This window comes from Cimex lectularius, unplaced genomic scaffold, assembly GCF_000648675.2.
Source record: "Cimex lectularius strain Harlan isolate CLEC.00 unplaced genomic scaffold, Clec_2.1 scaffold125, whole genome shotgun sequence".
Classification (NCBI taxonomy): domain Eukaryota; kingdom Metazoa; phylum Arthropoda; class Insecta; order Hemiptera; family Cimicidae; genus Cimex; species Cimex lectularius.
The window spans coordinates 1,169,918-1,191,115 of record NW_019392662.1 but is presented as its reverse complement, the minus strand read 5'-3'; the positions used below and the strand labels follow the sequence as shown (position 1 = coordinate 1,191,115).

General features: G+C 32.2%; 1 protein-coding gene across 10 annotated transcripts in view; it reads right to left on the bottom strand.

Moving 5' to 3' along the window:
* Positions 1-1,721: 1,721 nt before the first annotated feature.
* LOC106668745 (centrosomin) overlaps positions 1,722-21,198 on the bottom strand; it is a 57,576-nt gene continuing 38,099 nt past the window's right edge. For 4 of the 10 annotated variants that reach the window (XM_014397767.2, XM_024224931.1, XM_014397768.2 and 1 more), the window contains 17 exons: positions 15,941-16,146; positions 14,952-15,125; positions 14,741-14,881; positions 14,408-14,665; positions 14,230-14,337; positions 13,964-14,044; positions 10,097-10,339; positions 8,835-8,894; positions 7,526-8,765; positions 6,787-6,920; positions 6,607-6,726; positions 6,176-6,535; positions 5,075-5,416; positions 4,238-4,429; positions 2,876-3,052; positions 2,678-2,807; positions 1,722-1,962 (listed from right to left, as the gene is read on the bottom strand). In XM_014397767.2, coding sequence (XP_014253253.1) covers positions 1,745-1,962; positions 2,678-2,807; positions 2,876-3,052; positions 4,238-4,429; positions 5,075-5,416; positions 6,176-6,535; positions 6,607-6,726; positions 6,787-6,920; positions 7,526-8,765; positions 8,835-8,894; positions 10,097-10,339; positions 13,964-14,044; positions 14,230-14,337; positions 14,408-14,665; positions 14,741-14,881; positions 14,952-15,125; positions 15,941-16,146 — 4,184 coding nt within the window. In that variant the 3' untranslated portion in view covers positions 1,722-1,744. Of the gene's footprint in view, positions 1,963-2,437; positions 2,443-2,677; positions 2,808-2,875; positions 3,053-4,237; positions 4,430-5,074; positions 5,417-6,175; positions 6,536-6,606; positions 6,727-6,786; positions 6,921-7,525; positions 8,766-8,834; positions 8,895-10,096; positions 10,340-13,963; positions 14,045-14,229; positions 14,338-14,407; positions 14,666-14,740; positions 14,882-14,951; positions 15,126-15,940; positions 16,147-16,266; positions 16,843-18,734; positions 19,791-21,198 lie in introns of those variants that run through there. The other 6 variants (XM_014397772.2, XM_014397771.2, XM_014397775.2 and 3 more) reach the window with 6 other exon arrangements.

Genomic DNA, 21,198 nt, shown 5'->3' with positions numbered 1-21,198 from the left:
AAAGATAAAAAAATACGAAAGAAAAAAAAGTATAAAAAATATATTTCATTTTTGTCGAATCAATTTTAATTCAAACCGCTTTACAAGATGAAAATTTTATATTCATACTGTTCTTGCATATGCAATGTTTTTGGTGATTCCATTTGGCATATATACAAACAACAAATCCCTTGGTTTCCTGGAGCAAGCTACAGACAATTGTCCATGAGAAAACCATGAATTCTCCAAATTCAATCCACATAATAGCAATGATTGACGTTGTGATTTGTTTATCATTTCTGTGAAAGCTAGTTTAATTGGAAATTACTATCGTTTGGAATGGAAAGGAAGTTCTGTTGGTATCATTGGTACATGTTGCGTTAGCACATCCTCTCCTTTGAATTTTAGTAAAAATATTAATATTATTTCAATTAATTATACTTTTTAACTAAGGCCTTGGTTGAGATGAAAAAGTCGGTTTCACGAGCGGTAATTACTTCTTTAATTATTATATTAATCCAAATATGTATGTTTAGCAGTCATAATTGACCCTAACCATTTAATTTAAATGAATTCGGTAAAATAATGTTTATTAATATTCTACTTAATTTACAATTGTTCATGCACACATACCTGTAAAATGTACAAATTTGGTTTTTGTAGTATCTTTGTACACTAAATAAATGTTCACTTGGAGACTTTTCTCAACTCTGATGATTTAGCGGTCACACCACATGCTGGTAGTTCATTCTCCTACCTACACCACTGCTGCCTGTATCTGTAAAGATACAACAGTGAAATTTGTACTTTTATCTTCCTATCTTTACATCAACAAAACCAATTCTGTAGTTTTTGCGACTATAAAGTATCAGCAGTTTTGCAACTATAACCATTTTATTAATTATTGTGAATATATATATATATATTTTTTTTTTTTTTTTGCCTCCAAATCGCAGATTTGAAAGACAAGGGAAACGCATAATTATAGCAAAATGGTATCATTTATCATTTCTTGTCATTCCTGTCACTCCTTATTAATAATTCATGCCCTTTTTATACACTCAAAACACTCCTGGGACTAATAAGAATAAACTGTGAAATTGTCAGCAAAATCAGTCTACTGAGTGTTAGCGTCTGCAAATCGAAATTTGAAAAAATGTATCATACCGGGAAAGACCCGGTTCTGGGCAGCTGACAGCTGAAAAAACAGAAGTGAAAATGGACACCACAAATCCCAGATTTTTTTTTTGTATATTCGTATATTTGTTATATGCCCATTTTATAGTCTCTAAACCTGCTCGGCACTAAAAAAAACAAGGTATGAAAGTTTCATCGAAATCGATGCAGCAGTTTTTGTTTTTATCGTTAACAAATATATGAACATTCATTTTCACATAATATACAACACTCATAGCTTAATTTATTTTCAATGCAGCCAAAAATAACTTAGAATTTAGAACAAAAATTAAGGTCACAAGTAAAAAATAACATATTTAAAAGTTTTTATTTATTAATAAAATACTTATTTATTTACATATTATGTTAATAACACAGATTAGGATTAAACGATTATTTAAAAAATTAGCTTAATATAAAATAATCCGAACTTAAAAGAAAAAGAAAAAATATGAATGAATGAAGAACACAAAAGATTGGCACATTTGGTTAAAAAAAGAAAACCAATGTGAGGTTTGGAGATCACAGATATACGTGATGTACAACTCTATGTACGTCACTTGTTCAAAAGCAGTTAATACTGTGATTATCACGAAACTTGATTCGGCTCAGGTGCTTGGAGGTTTAGCCTCGCTTTTGTCAGTATATGTTTGGTTTCAACTATCTGGTGGCAGATCGCCTTCTCGACCAGCTTTTTCACTTTTTTCGAATCGTCGAGGAGGTTCAACGCTTTGCTCAGTGCGTGCTTAGTCTTGTCGAGCTGCTCTCGCAAATCCCGGTTTTCTGATATCAGTTGTTCCAGGTTCCCTGAAAGTATTTTAATTATTTTTTTTAAAATAACCAAAATTAAAAGGGACAAATTTTCTACTCTATTTCTTCAGAAATAATTATGGTGTTTTTAGTGATTAGGTTAAACTTTCCGATTGATATAAGTAAAATGTTAAACATTTCTCAATAAAATGCATTTTTTTAAATCATTTTTAATATTTGGAATGGGATTGTGAAAGTTCAAAGCTATAAGCTGAGTTTAATAAAATATTTACATTTTAAAATATGCACCGTCAGATTATTCATGTTTTGTGACACAAAAGCAGGCTAAAAATGTCTGATATTTATTTATGCCTATGACAACAAAGGTTAATGGAAGTGATTTGTGAAAATCGTTATTTCCAGTTGCCATAATTGAATTAATACTGTTACAATGGATTAATTAATGCAGCTCTCTGTGCGCAATCGATTTCTATTCTGATGATGAAATCGCAAGGCTGTGTCTGAAACTCACCTTGGCTGAGACCATTCATAGATGATTCCAACCATGAGATCCAGACAGTCAGGAACACACGTGGGCAAAAAAAGAAGAAAAAAGCCAACTGACATTAGTTGATAGAGTAAAACCCAAAGATTTTAGCTTCATTTACAATTGAGAAAGCTTTTCTCATATTTTTTAATAAATAATATTGAAGCATAAGTTTCACAATATGACTTATAAGAGAGTAAATTGAAATGCAATAATTCAGCATACCATGTGATTTTGGTGAGGATATCGCATCGAGGCTCGACAATCTTCCTTGGTCACTTTCAATTCCTAGATCGGGGGAGCAATTATTGTTATTTCGGCCGCAGACTGGAAACCAAATGTTGTTGCTGCTGCCCTGTTTATAATTTAAAAAATTAAATTAGATTAAAATAACAAGAACACAAAACATACAAGAAAACGTACATGATGATCTGGATCAGAAGTGTAATCTGATGTAGGGTTACTCCTCTGTCTGTTAAAATTATGAGTTGGCGAACCGGGTTCAGACCGAGGCATCCTGATGCATGCAAGCTTCTTCTCAAGTTCGTTATTCGCCTCTTCAAGCTCAGTCACCCTTTGCTCCAAAGCAGCTTTTACATCCTAATGAAACCAACATCAATCATATTTACTATTTTTTTTACAAATCCGCATGAAACGCCTATTAAAAATAATTTTTACATTTTAACACTATAGTACCAATCAACGTGAAACTGTATTAAAAATTATTCTGAGAGTTTTTTTTATGTTATTAACTTATTTGTATTTATTTTTACACAGAATTGTACAAAATAAATTAATTTTATGTTCATTTGACAACTATTTCGTGCGAAGAGAAAATATCGAGCAAATGCTGAATGCAGATGGAACATGCAAAAACAATAACTTATAACTAAAATAAATTAAGCCAAAAGATTGAAAAAACATGCTTCACCTTATCCAACAACTTCTGGTCCTGTAAATATATTTTACAAAGAAAGAAGCCAAAAGGAAAACAAACCACTTCTCTATCGATTGGAAAACCCAAACTAAAACTACTTAATATTGAACGATTTCAATAATTTTTTTGATTGATTCTAAAAAAATTCAATTTAAAAAACTGGTTGTTAAAGCCATCATACATGATAAAGAAAAACTAATAATTAGTTGTATTGATAACATACTGATAAAACAACTCCTGCATAAATGCCAGCATTCTTCATATTCAACCTTATAAATGTTAATGAAGCTATACATATTTCCATTGTAAATGTATTCTATGATAATGTGAAATTTGAAGTAGGTACCAACATAGTTACAGGCTATTTTATTACAATATAAAAACTAAAAATCTCAAATTGATTTCAATAAATTTTAATTAAAACAGCCCGGAGCTAGACTGCTGTTCAAATATGAATTGATTTATGGGTATAGATTTATTTAATCAGACAAAAAGTTGAATAAAGGATTAATAAGTAAAATTCAAAATGTATGAGTAAAATTATGTTTTTTAGTTGATTGTGTTCACCGAAGAGCTAAAAATCTTAGCTTTAACTATTAATCAATCCTGATTTCATTGAGTTGTTTAATTATCTGTAAAACCTGTTAAAACTTGCCATTCTATATTCGTTCTCTTTAAACTCACAAAAAATTAAATGAATAATAGAGAGTAAAACAAAACAAATGGGTTCAGTCAGTTTTATTCACACTATAAAAATCGACGTCGATAAGCAAAGCATGCAGTTCTTTGTTACTATTAAAAGAATATAAATTTCTAGCGTTTAAATTACACGTCTTATGTTCACGCACATGGGCATTATCGTCTCTTCGTCGAAGTTCACACTGGAGTCGAATTTTATCATTAGCCAGCCTCGTCCTTTCGAGGACTGCCTGTGAGGTAGAAAGGGTCGCGGCGTCTAGCCTGCGCCTCAGGTCACTCTCACGCTCCAAACAGGCAGCTTCCAATTCGTGTAACTTCTTTCTCCACCAGGACTCCATTTTCTGTACGACCCCGATACAAAATCACCAATTGCAGTATAAAGAAATTTACTAACACCAATAGATAATCACTGGTTTTTTGGTGTTAATTCAAATATTTACACTAGTAAATTGTTCATAGCCAATTACATAAAATCAGCAAGTAGGATAATTATTTGTACAACGTTTAATCCATCCTGTTAAATCCTTGATTTTGGTATACTTTGTGCCTCGATTTCTTTCTTTCTTTTTTTTTTTTTTTTTTTTTTTTTTTTTTTTTTTTTTCCAAAAAGAAAAGTGAAATTATTTGTATGTTAAATTGTTAGAAACATTTTATTTTTGTTTACAGCAAAAGCATTTAAGAAATGTTAGTATTTGAATGTTTTAATTAAAAGTGAGTTTAGTAAGTGCAATTTATTTCCTGCCACCTGTTTAAAAAAAATAGTGTCATTTATGTGCCATTTTACCTTGCTGAAATTATATTTACCATGTTAACCATGCTAAGAATTAATGTTGCAGTACACCAAAATTTTACAGTGATTGCATTGATCATAAAACGTACGTTTCAAAATTAATTTCTAAAGACTCAACTCAGCAAATCATTTACTCAATAGTAGAAGAAGAAAAAACGTACACAATTTTTAAACTAATAAAAAATGTAAAAATTACCCTTTGAGCAGAACCTATCGTTCGCGTATTGGTTATTTCATTTTCTAGCTGATTTCTCAAATCTGCTTGCATCTCGTAACTTTTGACGAGTTTCCTCTCAGCGTCCATCCTTTTGTTTATCTCATCGTCAAGAGTAGCTTTGCTCTCTTTCATTATCAAATCCAATTGTTGTTTGTGTTCTTCCTCGCTCCGCAGCCTGGCCAGGTTCAATTCTTGTATCGACTCATTGGCTCTGTCCAACAAAATCTTCAGCTGATTTATTTCCTTGTTGTGCTCATCTTGCTTCTGCTTGAATTTCTGCTGGAGACTGGATATCTCCTGGGCATGTCTTTCCTTACTTATCTACAATAATTAATTTGTATTAAAAACCTAGAACAATGAACAATTCTACCTAGGATTCACACTTTTGTATGTATTTCTATAAATATTTCTTTTTTTTAAACATGTTGACTGCATCCTTTGCTTGGTGTTGATATGCCCACCCAAGTAAAATAGCTCCCTGGTATTGAAAAATAATTAATATTTTTATTATGTTTATTTAAATGATATAAATTATATGACGCGGTTGTGAACATAAAGTAGGCGACCCACAAAACATTTGTTCAATTTGGATGTGTACATTAATAAAAATCGTTTCAACTTTCTACAATAACTTTTCCTTTATTTTAATTTAATTAATTAAAATAACCAAGTACGTGTCTAGAAAAGCAAATTACATGGTTTTCATTGAATAAAAATATTACGTAGTTGAAAAAAAAAATAACTGAAATGACCATAGCCAGTGATGTTTGCCCATTCTGAGGCGGCCCTAGAAATTTTGAACAGAATTGTGTAGTGAGTGAAGTGAAGGAAAAATTTAAAAAGTTTAAATGGGAAGCAGACCGTGTGTTGTTGTTTGCACCCAGAAAGCATGCAGTCAACATGTTAATGAAGAAACACTAAGAAAATGTATATTATGAAATGAGAAGTTTGCAGTAATAATATTTCTTTGGAGTTTTGAAAAAAGAATTACAAAGAAAACATCATATTTTAAAAATTTAACATTGCAGATTAATAGGGGACAAAAAATTAAAATTATTTTATAGGCCTTTCAACTGATACCTGTTTTTCTTTATCCGCATTTTTAAGGTATTCCTGGAGCTTGACATTGGCTTCAGCCAGTCTGCTTTCGATGTTTTTTCCTTTCGTCTCAGTGATCAGATACTCATTTTTAAGTTCCAATAGAGCACACTGTTTTTCCAGTACCTCGTTTTCCTTCTCTTTCAGCTCCGACTGTAGCCTGAGGATAGAAGTGTTCATGCCATCTATTTTCCTGTCATTGTCGAACATTTTCAAACAAAGGTCTTTCTTGTCCGATTCGGCCTGGATCAGAAAACTTTCCATCTCTTGGCACAACATGGTCAGATTGGTCAAGCTGTCGGTAATCAGGGAGAGTTGTTCTTCCAGTGCCGACCTTCCTGCCTGTAATTTGAATAATTTAACATTTCAGCATTATTATTATTATTTTTTTTTTTTTTTAAATAGTTATGTACCTCTTCAAGTGACAGGGATTTGATTTGATTTAAAACATATTCACTCTGTTTCAACGAGCTGTCGATATGATTTCTGCCTTCTGATATTTTATCTATGATACTTGCTGTCGAAACTTGGTCCTACAAATATTAACTCATTAAATTATTGTACCAATAAGTAAAATTAAGTTTTAACATTACATTGATTTGAATTGTGAAACTTGAATCGGGCTGAGTTTTAGAAGGAGACAGCCTTAAAGTTTCAATGACATTTCCTAATTGTTTCAACTTGAGATTCAATCTTCTGACGTCATTTGATTTGTGTCGACGTTTGGCTGAAAACAGTTGAGTACGATTGTTGAGTTAATTCTGCTTGTAAGCAGATAGGCGGGGGGGGGGGAATGTTATTGTAATTTGTAATATGATGCAGATGCTTTTGGGTTTAGCGTGTTTTGAAATAAAATTTATGGCAGTTTGAAAATCAGATATATAAACATAATACACAACATTTCAAGAAATATTTAAATTTTCCTGAAAAAATTAACTTAATAAATTAACACATTAAAACAGAATAAAAAACTCAAGTATGGTAGCTATAGATGAGCAAGCTAATGCTAGATAATGATTATTGTTGGAATATTTCATCATATTTCACATGGCCAGTAATAAAAAATATAATTGATCAGCCGTTGTTCATTTTACTTTTGAATATAAATTTGTCTAACTTTAGTAAGTAAAAAAACACCATCAAGGACAGACAGGAACCAAACTGCCTTTTAAACTTTAAATTAAAAGTGGAGGGACAAAAGATTGAAAATGCATACTGCCCCATATAAAATCATTTATTATATACTATATGTACAATAATTAAAATAGAAAATAAATAAAAAAGCAAAGAAGAAAGGAAGTTAAAATTGACTAAAACGCAGTAAACACTTACAAGGATTTTGTTTGTCTGAGTTTTCTGACTGATCTGATGAATCGGCCGGATTAGACGTTTTACTTATGGATTCCTTGGGAATGCCTATTCTTGCTTTAGAGACGTTTCGATCAGGTTCTGACCACTCTTCAGACTCAGAAATGTTGATTATTTCTTTTGGAGGTGACTTCTTACCGTTGTCGTCTACAATTTGAGGTTCAGTGTCATCAGTCAGGAAGTCCGGTATCGAGCCTTCTGTCATTTCATCCAGGACAAAACTTTGTGCCATGTCGTTAAGCTCTTTCAGCGCTATCCTGTCTTTTTCCTTCAGGCTTGATAAAATGCTCGCTTTACTCTCTTTGACTTCGCCATTCAATTTATTATCTTCGCTCGGTTTATCGACAACAGATTCTTGTGTCTGGTTAGCCAGGTTTGATTTGCTGAGAATTTTGGCACTTAGATTGAAGCTATCGCAGCAGAAATCGACTTGAGAAAAGTCTGGCAAGATTGGAGTCGGAGTATGTACGACAGTATCTTCTAACACAGAAAGTGTTAATGTCCTCGATGCTTCTCTACTTCTTTCTACTGCTTCTTGTAATATCCTTCTGTTTTTCCCAGCCAACGATGGTATCAATGAATCCATGAAGAAGACCAACTCTTCTAATCTCGTCTGAAGCAAAACACATGCGTTGACAAGCTCTTTGCGGGCCTTTTCTGATTTAGTCACTTCTTTCTCTAAATTGTTACACTTTTCAGAAAGGGCTTTATTATTGTCTTTTTCTTTTTCATAATCTTCTCTGAGCTTTTCGACATCTTTTTTGGTTAGTTTGCAGCTGATGTTATCACTCAGTTCCTGGATTTTATCATTCAAAGCAATAAGTTCTTCCTGTTGCGACTCCATTTTGGTTCTCAGTTCCATGGATTCATTCTGCTTCTTTTCACAGAGTGTATTCAATTTTTCTATTTCCCTGTTTTTATCCCAAAGCTCTTTATTAACGAGCTCTTGCAAATTGAACGTCCTCTTTCTGAGCTCTTCATTAAGTTGTTCTATCGACTTATTCTTTAACTCGATCTCCGCCCTAAGACTAGAAAGTTCTTCGTTTTCTTTGCTTTTCTTGGTCAGGATAGTATCCAACTGCCCTTTGAGCGTAGAAACCAAATGCTCTAACTCTTCGACTCTTTCCTCTTTTTCGACGTCTGGATCTTTCTCACTCAGCTCTTTTAATTTCAGCTCGCTTTCTTTCAGATTTTCCGTTAGCGTCTAAAAGTAAATATAATAATGGGAATTAGTCGTGTTCAGCTATAAAGTTCCCTATGATTTATGATTTACCTTAATTTTACTTTCAAGGTCTCTAATGTATTCCTCATCGCATTTTGACCCAGTCATTCCCTAGAATTAAAAAAGAAACAAATTTTCTTAAATTTACACTTGATTTGTAGTAAAAATGAAAGCCAAAAATATTTAAAACTGTAATAAAACATGTTTAACCTTAATTTTTTAAAATCTTTTTAATTTTAAACAGTTGACAAAAGTTGTAATGGTTTCTACTAGCATTGTAGAAGCAAAATAAATTGCTAAGTGAATCTTCTGCAAGACAGCCAATTTTCGCAAACAAGAGTCTTTTTAGTGAAGCCTATTTACATCATGTATTAAAGCAAATTTCCTTCATAATTTTTAATTAGTAATTATGTTTGGTTTTATGATTTAACTATACAATTTGATTAAATAAAAGTGTTTTTTTTAATAAATTAATTAAAAACTTGAAATAAAGTTACAAAAAAAATTAAATTATATGACTTCTTAATGTCGTCTGCATGGTGATGAATCTGTATTTATATCAAACATTGTTGTTTGCCTATCCTCGCTGTTTGGTCCATCAGCCAAATTCCAGTATTTTCAGTGGTTGGGCAGGGCTTTAAGCAGGGTGAGGCAAGACAAAAACAATCACTGAAAATGACAAAATACCTAAGCGCATCTGACGACCAACTCAGCAAGGATTGTCAGACCAAAATAAACAGCAACCAAATTACAAAAAATTTAACTGGCTTTGAAACTGAGCACTTATTTAAACTTTAAAAAAAAAACAGACATGAAAAACAGTAAATCCCATGCATTTGTAATGTATGAACATTGTTACAATTGTCTAGAGATTCACACTAAGGTTAAACAAATTTTTTTTAATATTAGCTCACTTAGAAAACAGGAAATAAACTTAATGTAAGTGAAAGTATTTATTGAAAATTAAGTGTTGTTAAAACAGGAATTAAAAATAAAACAATGTGTAATAAGAAAATCTTTTTATTGCAGCAATAGTAGGTTTTCGTATAAATTTTGTGTGACTAAACAAGTCTTTACAAAAATCACGTCAATGAGTGCCTCATTTCAAACAAAAAATAATAATAAGCTGTTCATAGCGGCATAAATATTTAAAACGAAAATAGTATATAATACAAATAACGTTACATATAAAAAGCAGTTGGGAAAAGTGTTAATCTGTAGAAAGTGCAAAAAGCAACATGCATTGCGGATTAAAGCATCAGCTGTGCCCTAGTTTTTCGTTTTTATCTGTTCAAAATATATTTTCTGGGTACCTCAGTGCGGCTGCGGTTCCCCTCTTTTTCATCCATTTTTTTCATCTGTTCCTGAAGGTTATCAAGATCCCTCCTCAAAGCTTTATTAGCTTTCATGAACCCTTGGAGCGCTTTGATCGTCTTGTGCTGTTCGACCCTCGCCTCCTCGAGTGCGTTTTCCTTTTCAGCTATGCAAGCTTTAAGCGTAGATACTTTCTCCTCGAGCTTTGCCTTGTCCACGCAAGTCTTACAAGACGGTTTCACCTGAAATGTAGAAAATTAACATTATTTGTTGAATAAATCAAAAAATACAAAAGTAAATTTAAAATTTAGTCCCGAATTGAAAAACACCATTGGTTAAATTTAAATTACATAGTTAAACTATTTTATGAAGGCAGCCTAAAATTGAATAGTTAAGTTATGATAAAAACAGAATTATGGAAAAGTCTCACCCCACCTCAAATCTTTTTTTATGAAAAATCTCCCGTCAACATTAGAGACCAGTAATACTTCTAGGTCTACTGTCATCCCGTATATAAATTTTTTAAATTCTAATCTGAGTTTTTAAATTGTTTTAATCCTTGAGACTTCTTGTTTAAAATATGTCCGTGCACTGGTGTACTTTATGCACCAACTTTTTTCCCCTTTTTTCATAAAAACCCTGATTTTTTAAATATATTTAATTTATTTAAATATATTTAATTCTTTGTCCAAATATAAGAAGTTATATTAACATTATGTGATATTAAATATTTATTATTATAATTTAAATATTTTCTAGATTTGCGACTACTCCACAACAATCCAAATTGCATACTAAGAGGGTACCTGGTCGGACAGACTTTCCAGTACTCCCACCATTCACCATAAACAAGCTTAACAGCTTGTATTTTTTATGAAATAGGAATATATAAAAATATAGAAAAAAATTTAATGCACATTGATTAATAAGCATAGGAAAATCAAATTTACTGTCAAATTAAAAATTCAACATTAATTAAATATCTGAAGTAAAGACACTAAAAAAAAACTAAAATTAAGAAGAAACAAGATAAAATTATGAACAACGTATTTATTACTTTCTTAATTTTAAATGACAATTTCAATTATGAGAATATTTCGTCTTGCTAGTAAAGACAAAGTTTACTGAACAGATTCGTTTTGTTCTTTTCATTTTTCAACTTATTTCTCCTCTCTCTACAAATACAAAGTTTTGGGATTGCGAACACCTAAAAGAACACAACCACAGTAAAATTGAATGTCGTTAACGAATGTACCAGCTATGAAAAATAATTAAATCTTGTCAGAATGATATGTTGAAACTCTAAACGTGCCACACTCGAAGTGAAGACTGAACTCCAGAGGGTTTAATAATAAACCGTACCACCACCACTTTACATCTTGGCAGCAGACTCTCTCTCCATTTCTATTTACAAAGTACAAAACCACACAAAAACACACACAACATGTTAAAGTACATGCACAAACACAAATAAGTATTAACAAGCCAATCGAGTATCTCTACCGTGTCTACATGTCATTTAACATAAACAAGTTAGTGCATTCATTCACATTCATAGAGGACAAATAAAGACTTTTTAAAAAAACAAATATCCCTATGTACTATAGTTTGTTTTATTAGTAATATTTATATTATTTTATCATTTATATTATAATAATTTTAATATTAATAGCCTATTAATTTATAACTATTACTATACCATACTTTGGGTTAAAAAATCAATTGAAAATAATATGTTCAAAATTTCAATTTATTACCCTGTAAATTGTATAAAATTGTTTCTTTTTTAAATTTTAAAAGAATGAAAAAAAGGAATATGAAAATTTTGATATGTTTAAAACCCCAACCTTAATGAATCCAGAATATGGAATCATGCCAAAATTCAACCAAACTAAGAGGCTTTCTAGCTGAACAGATCCAAAAGTCACAAATATTCAACCAACTGACAACAATCTTTAAATAAATGTGAACATCGATTTATAATTAAATTTTTCATATATAATTTATTTATTGATGATGATTTTTCAAACTGCGATTTTTAGATGCAACAAGTAAATGAGATAACATAGTGACAATTTAGCCTAGTAGAAGTCACCCAGCAGTGACACTCCATCACATTGTACCAATCAATCTCTCGGTCACACCTGTTGGATTTTCGCTAGGAAGAATGTATGGGACAAGAAAGCAGTTGGATTAGAGCAAAGGTTTGAATTTTTGTGCAAGTTTTTGTATCAGAATTTAATAATGTCAATTACAAATGGTTTTTGGAGGCCATTGTGGATTGTCAGGTTTGAAAAGAACGGACATTTAACATTTTTCTTCATATTTTGGATTTGATTTTTTTTTTCTGTTGAATCCCAAACATCAATTCTGTATGTCCATATTGGTCTTACGAGGTCTTGCAAATGGTGTTTGTTAGTAAGGTGTAAGTTGCATCTATAGTCAAATAATGTAAGGAATAATGAATAGCATCAGTTAGTTTCCTGTCTTTCCAGTTTGTTGGAGGATTCCACGTTAATCATTTGTCAATGAATAATCCCAAGTGCACAATATCTAAGGTTGGAATAGGTTTTCCATTGATATAGACTGTAGGACAAAAGGATTTTCAGAGTGTAAAGGTGATGTGGGTGGATTTAGTTTTGTTAATCTTTATTCTCCCTTTGCAAGACCAAGATTGGATGAGGATTAGATAACAGGATGGCACCAGCAAAAAAGCATTTTGTATTGTTAAGGAAACAGGAAATTCGGCGTATATTGTGATAGGAAGGGGCCTAGGATGCTACCCTGGGGGACACCCACTTTAATGGGAATATGAGAGAAAAAGTAATGCAGCAGAACAGTAACGTCCGATTTTAATATTAAAAGTAAGGAAACCATTGAACTTATAATTAAGTTAAAAGTGTTTTTTTTTTACGAGGGTTCGCAACAGCAGAGGTCATATAAACCCTCAGGGTGCCGGTGTTTTTGAAAAAAAGCCCATTTGTAAGTATGTCGGGTTCGAATGCAGGGCCGCTGGATTCGAACCCGGGATCTTTACCTTACAGTGATAAGCGCTGTGTCAAAGACTAAACCTTGTGGGCACCGACGCCCCGACAAGATTCGTTTGAGAAATTTGAAATTAAAAAAATGTAAAATTGAAATGGAGATAAATACATTAATAATATAATAGGTTTTGATTTACCTCCTATTTTAAATATGTGCCTAACATTATTAGACGTACAAATTAATTTATTTAATTTTTATTATTTTGATTTACTGTATCATTTTACTGATTAATGTATCATTTTAATTTTTTTAATAATTAACAAATAAAAACACAAGTTAATCGCTAATTTATAATTATTTTCTTATAGTGTTTATTAACATAATATTTAGTTGCTTTATAATTCCCGCTTTTTGCACGTTCAAAATAGAGCAGCATTAAAAACCAGCTTCTCATTGGAAAGTCGCATTGAGGGGGGGAGATCAACGGGTTCACTCTTACAATTCACGTCAAGTAAAATGGTTGTAAATTCCTTCAACCTAATGATGAGCTGTAAGCTTGAAATCCATATGGTTGAAAACAACTAACTGTGAATAAGACCTAACTTTTTAAAAAGATTTTGATGAAATGTCAGCATAGGTTTTTCCTTATTTGTTTTGAAAACAAAGCAAAGACGCAAATCATAATTTATAGTATTACTTATTGAATATTAACAACGTATATGTAATAAATTAGTTTTAAACTGAATTATTAAAAGCCATAATGAATTATACAATAGCTGAAATGATCATTCAATTCTTTTTTATTATTTTTTATTATTATTTTTCGTTTTTATTATTACTATTTTAAGTCAAATAAAAAATTATATTAGCGAAAAACATACTTGAAGAGGTTCAACTATAATAGCTGGATCACGATATTCTTGAAGAGATTTTCTATTCATTCTGACATGCACTTGTGTAAGCTGTTAAATAAATATTAATATCAATAAGAAAATTAAACTGCACTATCCAAACAATTTAATTTAATTTTCTATCAATAGAGAAAAGGAAAACGGGACTAGGTATTTTATTAACTTCAATTTTTAACAATCAATATCATGCTTTTTGATAAAATATTGTAATATTTAATTTTATAGCAAATAATTACCCGATGTTGTAAAGATTCGTTTTCATTTCGGCTGTGATCTAGTTGTTTTTTACAAGTGTTGATTGTATCCTCCACACTCTTAAGTGATTCCAGTTTCAATGACATAACCTAGAACCGAGACATGTGTTGTAAATGCAATATCTATTTTATAAATCTGCTCTTTGCAAGTTCAAATTACCTCAAGTTCGGCTTCTTTGTCTTTTACCGAAGACTCCAGTGAAAATATCCTTTTGTGCAGGTCATCAGCTTGAATTTCACGCTGTCTAAGTTCATTGAAAACATCCTCCAGCTTATCAGCCTTGGATTTAAGCTCTTTTTCGGTTGTTTTATTGTTAACCTGAAGTGCAGATATTTGTTCTTGAAGTGTTTTAATTTTCTCATCGGCCTCCTCGATCTGTTTGGATTTCAGAGCCAGCTCTGCCTCCAATTTCAATACCTACAACAATTTTCAGTTAATTTGTGATCTCTAAAAGAAATATAATTACAATTTTAAAAAAAGCTCAACTTTCACCTGTTCTTCTAAAATACGATCTTGTGGTGCATTCCCGTTGAAGTTTTCATTTAAAGCAAACGCCATTGCATACATAGCAGAAGAATCATCAAATTCGGGACGGTGAGAAGGTAACACCAGTTTGCTTCTAGGTGTATACTCCTTTTAAAAATTAAATTTGATTAAAGGTTTTAAAATTATACTTCCAAATAATAAAGTTTTTATATTATACCTGCTTTAGCCGTGATATAATATCCTGGTACTGTTCTGCTTCCTCTTGGGCTTTTGCTTTAAGTAAAGCGATTTCTTCTCGATGTTTGTTAGACAAAAGATTCATAGCTTCACCAGTTTTTAATATTAGATCTTCTTTATCAGACAGTTCAACTTTTAAGCTCTGGATTTCTTTCTATACAAAAAAGATTTGAATTACCTCAAATAAGTTGTATGAAATATAATAATAAATTCATTAGAATAAACACGAATTTAAACAAAAACCAAGTTATTCTGCTGTACATCTTTACAAACAAAATTTAAAAAAAAAATCTTTTTACCTAATTTTAATGAACTTCCAAATCCAAGTTGAGAACATGAATGTTAAATAACCAAAAAATCAGGAAATAACAATGGAATACAGTTAAAAATGTTTGCACTTCACTTCTCACTGAAGATGACATGAAATTTAAACCAGCAAGAGTAGATGGATCCAGTGAAGTGATCACAGATCAATGTCAATTTCACTGACTTGAAAACTAACAACCAACAATCATTTAATTTGTAATAAGGCAAAATATAGGCCATCACATATATTTTACCAGATTGAACAAAGTTTATGGAAAACAATATTATGTTTTAGTGATATATAATAAAAATCATGTTTTATTATATATAAATACTAATTTTTTAATAATTTTTATCAACTTATTCTTAATTATAATTACTCAATTAATTATACGCAATTTTTTCTAAACGAAAAATTTGTGTTACAGGAGGGATTCGAACCCACGACTTTCAGCTAAATATGCCACTGCTCATTCATTTCGAAAAAAATCGTGTATAATTAATTGAATAATTATATATAAAATACATGATTTGTAGAATTTTTAAAAATGAAAATTCCAAAGAGAAAATTTCATGTTTTAATAAAGTTAGTACTTATTTTTTAACACAGGAGTAAAGAATGGAATTTTTGGTTTTTAAAAATTGACCCCTTTATATTCTTACCTTTAGTTTTGTATGAGTCTCGTAAATTTCTTCTACATTATCAACACTCTGAATAAGATCCAAGTGTTCATTGAGGACGTATATCCTCATTTTCAGATCGAAATTCTCCCTCCTGAGAGTGTTCAGCTCCTCCTCGAAATCCTTCATCGTCTTCCCCCTGGAGCAGGAGGGCGAACGGCGATCAGGCGATTTCAACATATTCGCCCCTGAAATGGAGAAAATGCGTTATAAAACAGATCGTCGGTAAAACTGAACAACAAACCAAAAAAACAACTATAAATCAAAGACGAATTGATAAGTAAATAATAATTTTAAAAAAAGCTCACCGCTAGATTTCATGAAAGGCGAGCGTTTCTAAAGGCAGCAAGGCATTCCCAAGCAAATTTGAAAAAGTATTCAATCTGACTGAAACTGCGGGCTACATCACAAGTTCAAGTTGGCCAACTCGTTTGGCAGAGGAAAAGGAGGTTTAAAATAGTCGGGCCATTTAAAAACAAAGTGTACACAGTATATTTTCTTCTATGATAAACCCGGGTTCTCTGCAGCGGGATAACTCACGCCGAAACATTATTCATAAAACCCTTCTCGAATTGGAATTGTGAGGAAACAAGCAGATTCGTACTGAGACTGACGTACCCAAAATAACAAAGACAGTATTTACTTAAACACGAAAAAACATAATCAAAAGCGAAAAGCACCTGGAAAACTCACGCCAAACATTTTTTATGTTAACAATAATTGTGATGCCATATGGGATAAAATGACACAACAATATTTTATTAAATCGTGTTTACACTTTAATTACAAACTTCTTTATTATCACAAGTAATTTTTGCTACTATTAGATATACTGACTTTATATCTGCAAGTTCTACATTCTATAACGTTAATTGTAAAACATAACGAAAATTTGTGTTATTATGTTACTTTAATGTAAATATGTAATATAACCTGATTAACTTATGTGTTTTCGGTAAGGATAAACAAAGACAATTCTTTATGTGATAGATTATGTTACGACACACTCATTTTGTCTTCGTTTTATGTTAATAGCGACCATCCATGACAGACAGGATAAATAAAGGAAAATTTCAACGTTTTCAATTTGTGCGGAATAATCGTAGAAAAAAAGTTCGAGGCATAATAAACATTTATAAAAATATTCTTTCCTAGAGGAACACTACAGTTTAAAAAAATCAAAGATGTACTTTCTACGAGTTTATGTCTTTGGTCTTAGCTTATGAAAGAGTTAATCATCAACAAATTGAGATGAAACTTCTCAAAAAACTATCTGTAGAATAGATTTATTATTATAATTTATGCACTAATTTGTACGTTTTGCAAGACAATATGTAAATAATATGCCGCCGTAAAAATTGGTGGTTCGCAATTGAAAAGTGCAACAACGTAAATAAACAGCATTTGGTGAAATAGAGAGTCAGAGAGCGCGTTATTGAGTGAGTTGGAAAGAAAGAGGGAGCGAGTGAAGGAAATGCCCGCATGTATGTGAAGAAAATTAACAAAGATAGTCATCACAAACGCTATTGATTGGACGTAATTAATAAGAGTGAGCGAGAATTGTGAGTAAATTATTACAAATGAGTGAGAATGTTAGTGGTGTGTGTGTGTGTGTGTGTGTGTGTGTGTGTGTGTGTGTGTGTGTGTGTGTGTGTGTGTGTGTGTGTGTGTGTGTGTGTCTGAATACGGGAGAAAAAGAGAGCTATTAATATATATAATATGTCGAATGAGTGAGTGAAGCAAATGCCAGCACACATGCAAAGAAAATAAACATAGGTATTGTCGTAAACGCTAAGTGATGATAGGCAATCACGACTGAGCGAGAATTGTTAGTGAGTGAGTTAGACTGAGAAAGAAACTGAGTGAGTAAATTAGAAGAAATAGTGAGTAAATAATTCAGAGTAAATGTGTGAAATAGTAAGAGCAAGTGTAAATTAGTGAGAAAAATTCAGTCAGTGAGGATTGAGAAGAATGTAAGCTAATCTAAGGGCTATACGAAAAAAAACACAAAGTCGTGGTTCTAAACACTAAATGACATGTAATTAGTACTTGTAAAGTAATGAAAGTAACATTAAAATTTTACAAAGTGAGTGAGTGGTTGAGTGAGTAAAATTGTGAGAGTGGGGAAGTGAGTGAATTACGGAGTCATACGGAGTCATAAAGTGAGTGAGAAAGAGAGAGTTAAATGGGTAAGAGAGAGTGAGTGAGTGAGTGAGAAAGAGAGAGAAAAGGGGAGAGGGAGTGAATGATTTTGTGAGAAAAAGTGAGTGAGAGAGTGAGTTAATCAACGGCGCGGGCATATATGAAAAAATACACAGTAGTGGTCCTAAACACTAAATGACACGTAATTAGTACTCGTATTGAAGGTAACAACAGTGCGAAAAAGTGTGTGAGTGAGAAAAATAGAGAGGAGGAGGAGAGGGAGAGAGTGAGTTTGTGAGAAAAGGTGAGTGAGTAAAGCTACGGCGCTCATATATGAGAAAATTACACATAGACATAATCGTAAAACAAATTGATACGTAATTAGTACATGTAAAGAAATTAATGTTAGACCGAATATGAAAAGTTAATAGTGGAAACCACCCTGAAATAGTTTTGCGCAAGGGCAGAATCTACGATAAAATGGAATTTGGGTCGGAACTCACTCCACCCACGAGTGTCATTCAACTCAGCAACTTTAATAACAGTGAAATTTTTTGTTCAACCGCAATAAAATAATAAGTTGGTACTGGGCGGATTTTACTGATAGAATTGTAATGATTTTATGATAGCTTACCTCCCTTATTCCCAGCATTTAAGAAGAAAAATCCACCAGTAATGTTCAACCAGGAATACTTATGCACACTGAATATCCCGGGAAACTTATCTTTTGGGATTTGTCTCAGATAAGAGTACGAAGATAATTTACAGGAAAAGCGTCACGTCAAAATTTCCAATTCTTAATCATCAAAAACAACACGTTAAATTAAAAAAAGACGTAATAGATTAGGATGTTTAATAAACATAGTCCAGCCATACCAGTCATCCTTCAAATCCATTGTTTTTCTGATCATTTCAAGATAATTAGCAAAATGGCGAATTGTGCAAACTATCAAATTCAGACTAATACTTTCTCCCATGTTAAAACAAACTATACTGGAATTTGAAAGTCTAAAGGAATTGTTACATTTCTTCTTGAGATTGCGAAGTGATAAACCGGCATTTTAGTCATTTCCAGCCAAATTGGTCTGCTTATCCTTAAGGTTTATAAGGAGAGGAAAGACAACCATGTATACAGATATCACCCTGGAAATATTAAGAAGAAATCTCACGAGTATTAAAATAGTTTGAACGTTCCAATCTCCAAGGTTAATCGCCTCAGAGATATCAAGAAGAAATCTCACAACTATGAAGTTCCGAATCATTTTGGTCCGCCAGGTTTTAGTCTATGATTTGCGTTTCGATAACTTCGCCACTTAATAGATTGTCATGATTATAAGTAGGGAGAGGGATGTTATAAGACAAAACATCCACCAGTTGCCTTATCAACATCTGATACCGAAACAGCGAGGAGCAGACAAGGATAATAAGATACGACCAAACTGGAAATCCATCAAATGTTAAACTCCACTCATATTGAGGATTAAAGTAAGTCAACTTTATTTTGTTTAACATTTGGCCCAAGTAAGAAAAATCTCACAACTGTATTTTGACCGTTTTCGATGTAATTAGTCCGCCGATTCTCGCTATTTTAAGCTATCAGAGCGTTCTGCAACATCGCCATCTTGATTGGTGATGTGTTACATTGATTGCCTCACCCTACTTATACCCTACCAACCAGAGGAGGCAAACGGGCCAAAACAGCGTGGAAAGGCAACCGAAATGATCGGAAATTATTATTATTTTCATAGTTGTTTGAGTTCTTCTTGATATCTTCGACGTAATGAAACTGTAGACGTGGTTGTCTGACCTTTCTCTCGTTGTAAAGCTTTAACAAATTTGGGAATATATTTGAAGTTCCATCCAATTCTAATGAAATTCAAAATGAGACAAAAAGGTGGTTATTTTACACAAGACATACATGTACCAACTTTTGGTTCTTTAATTTGTGGAGATCGATAAACATATCAATTTCTGATATCACAAGTCTAAAACTGTTCAGAAAGTTAGCAACGCAATCGAAACTCTCCCGTACCTCCTCCTAGGCTTGCATCTGAACTGTAAAAATCTCATTTCGCTCTTATCAATGGAGTTTTTTTTTTCGATTTCCTATGATCAAAACTGGGTTGAGCCATGGATAAAAATCAACAAGGGTATTTTAGTCAAAGCCCTGCTGCCAAGAGACGCCGAGCGTGCAGTAGCCGTCACAATACGATTCCGTTTGTCCCAAATACTGACATAATTGTTTGACTTGGCAACGTTGGAAATAAAACAAAATTGGTATTTTTTCATCTATCGTGCTGGGTAGCGGATGAAATAACTTAGAGAGTTCTATTTTAGACAAATATTTGTGTGGGGGGAAGAGCGAGATGTGCTTCGTCCGCCACTAGATGGCAACCGGTTGTATTTTCAACGTTTTATTTCCCTTTGTAAAAACTATTACTAACTTATTTCTGTGGCCAATATGCTAGACCATAAGGAAAAAAAAAAAAACTTATTTCTGTCTATGGAAAACGTGGTTCGTAAATCTATAATAGAGAGAAATCAGAACTAATAGTTGAAGTTTACCGAGTATTTATTTGAAAAGTAACAGTTCTACAGATTTGATTTGATTTGGATTCGTGCGAAAAATTTTTGCATAAGTTAATCTCACAATATCAAATAAAAATTTGACAATAATGCCATATTTCTATGTCACAGATGTACAGATGTAGTAATATGGGTGTAAATATTACTTTAAGTCAAAATTTCTTAGACAAGTCTGGTCCAGTCAAGGATGAAGAATTTGGCCAAATATATTATTTCACGCCCAGATAGAAAAAAATTGGAATTACATTAGATTACACGCCATTTTAACACCAAGTTGGCAATATTTCTACATGCTAAATTTTCGCGCAGTCTGACAGTAGAGGTGTAGGTGTAGCAATAATTTCCAGATTGGAATTTCGATGTGATTTATGCTGACAGTGGTTAATTTTAAAGTAATTTGTGTCCCAGACGGTTTGCTTTTCTTAGGTTCCTTCGTTACGACTTGGCGTCCCGCGAATAGGATTTCACGGTTATCCTTACCGGATCCGTTGATATTCACCTTTTTTTAAAGA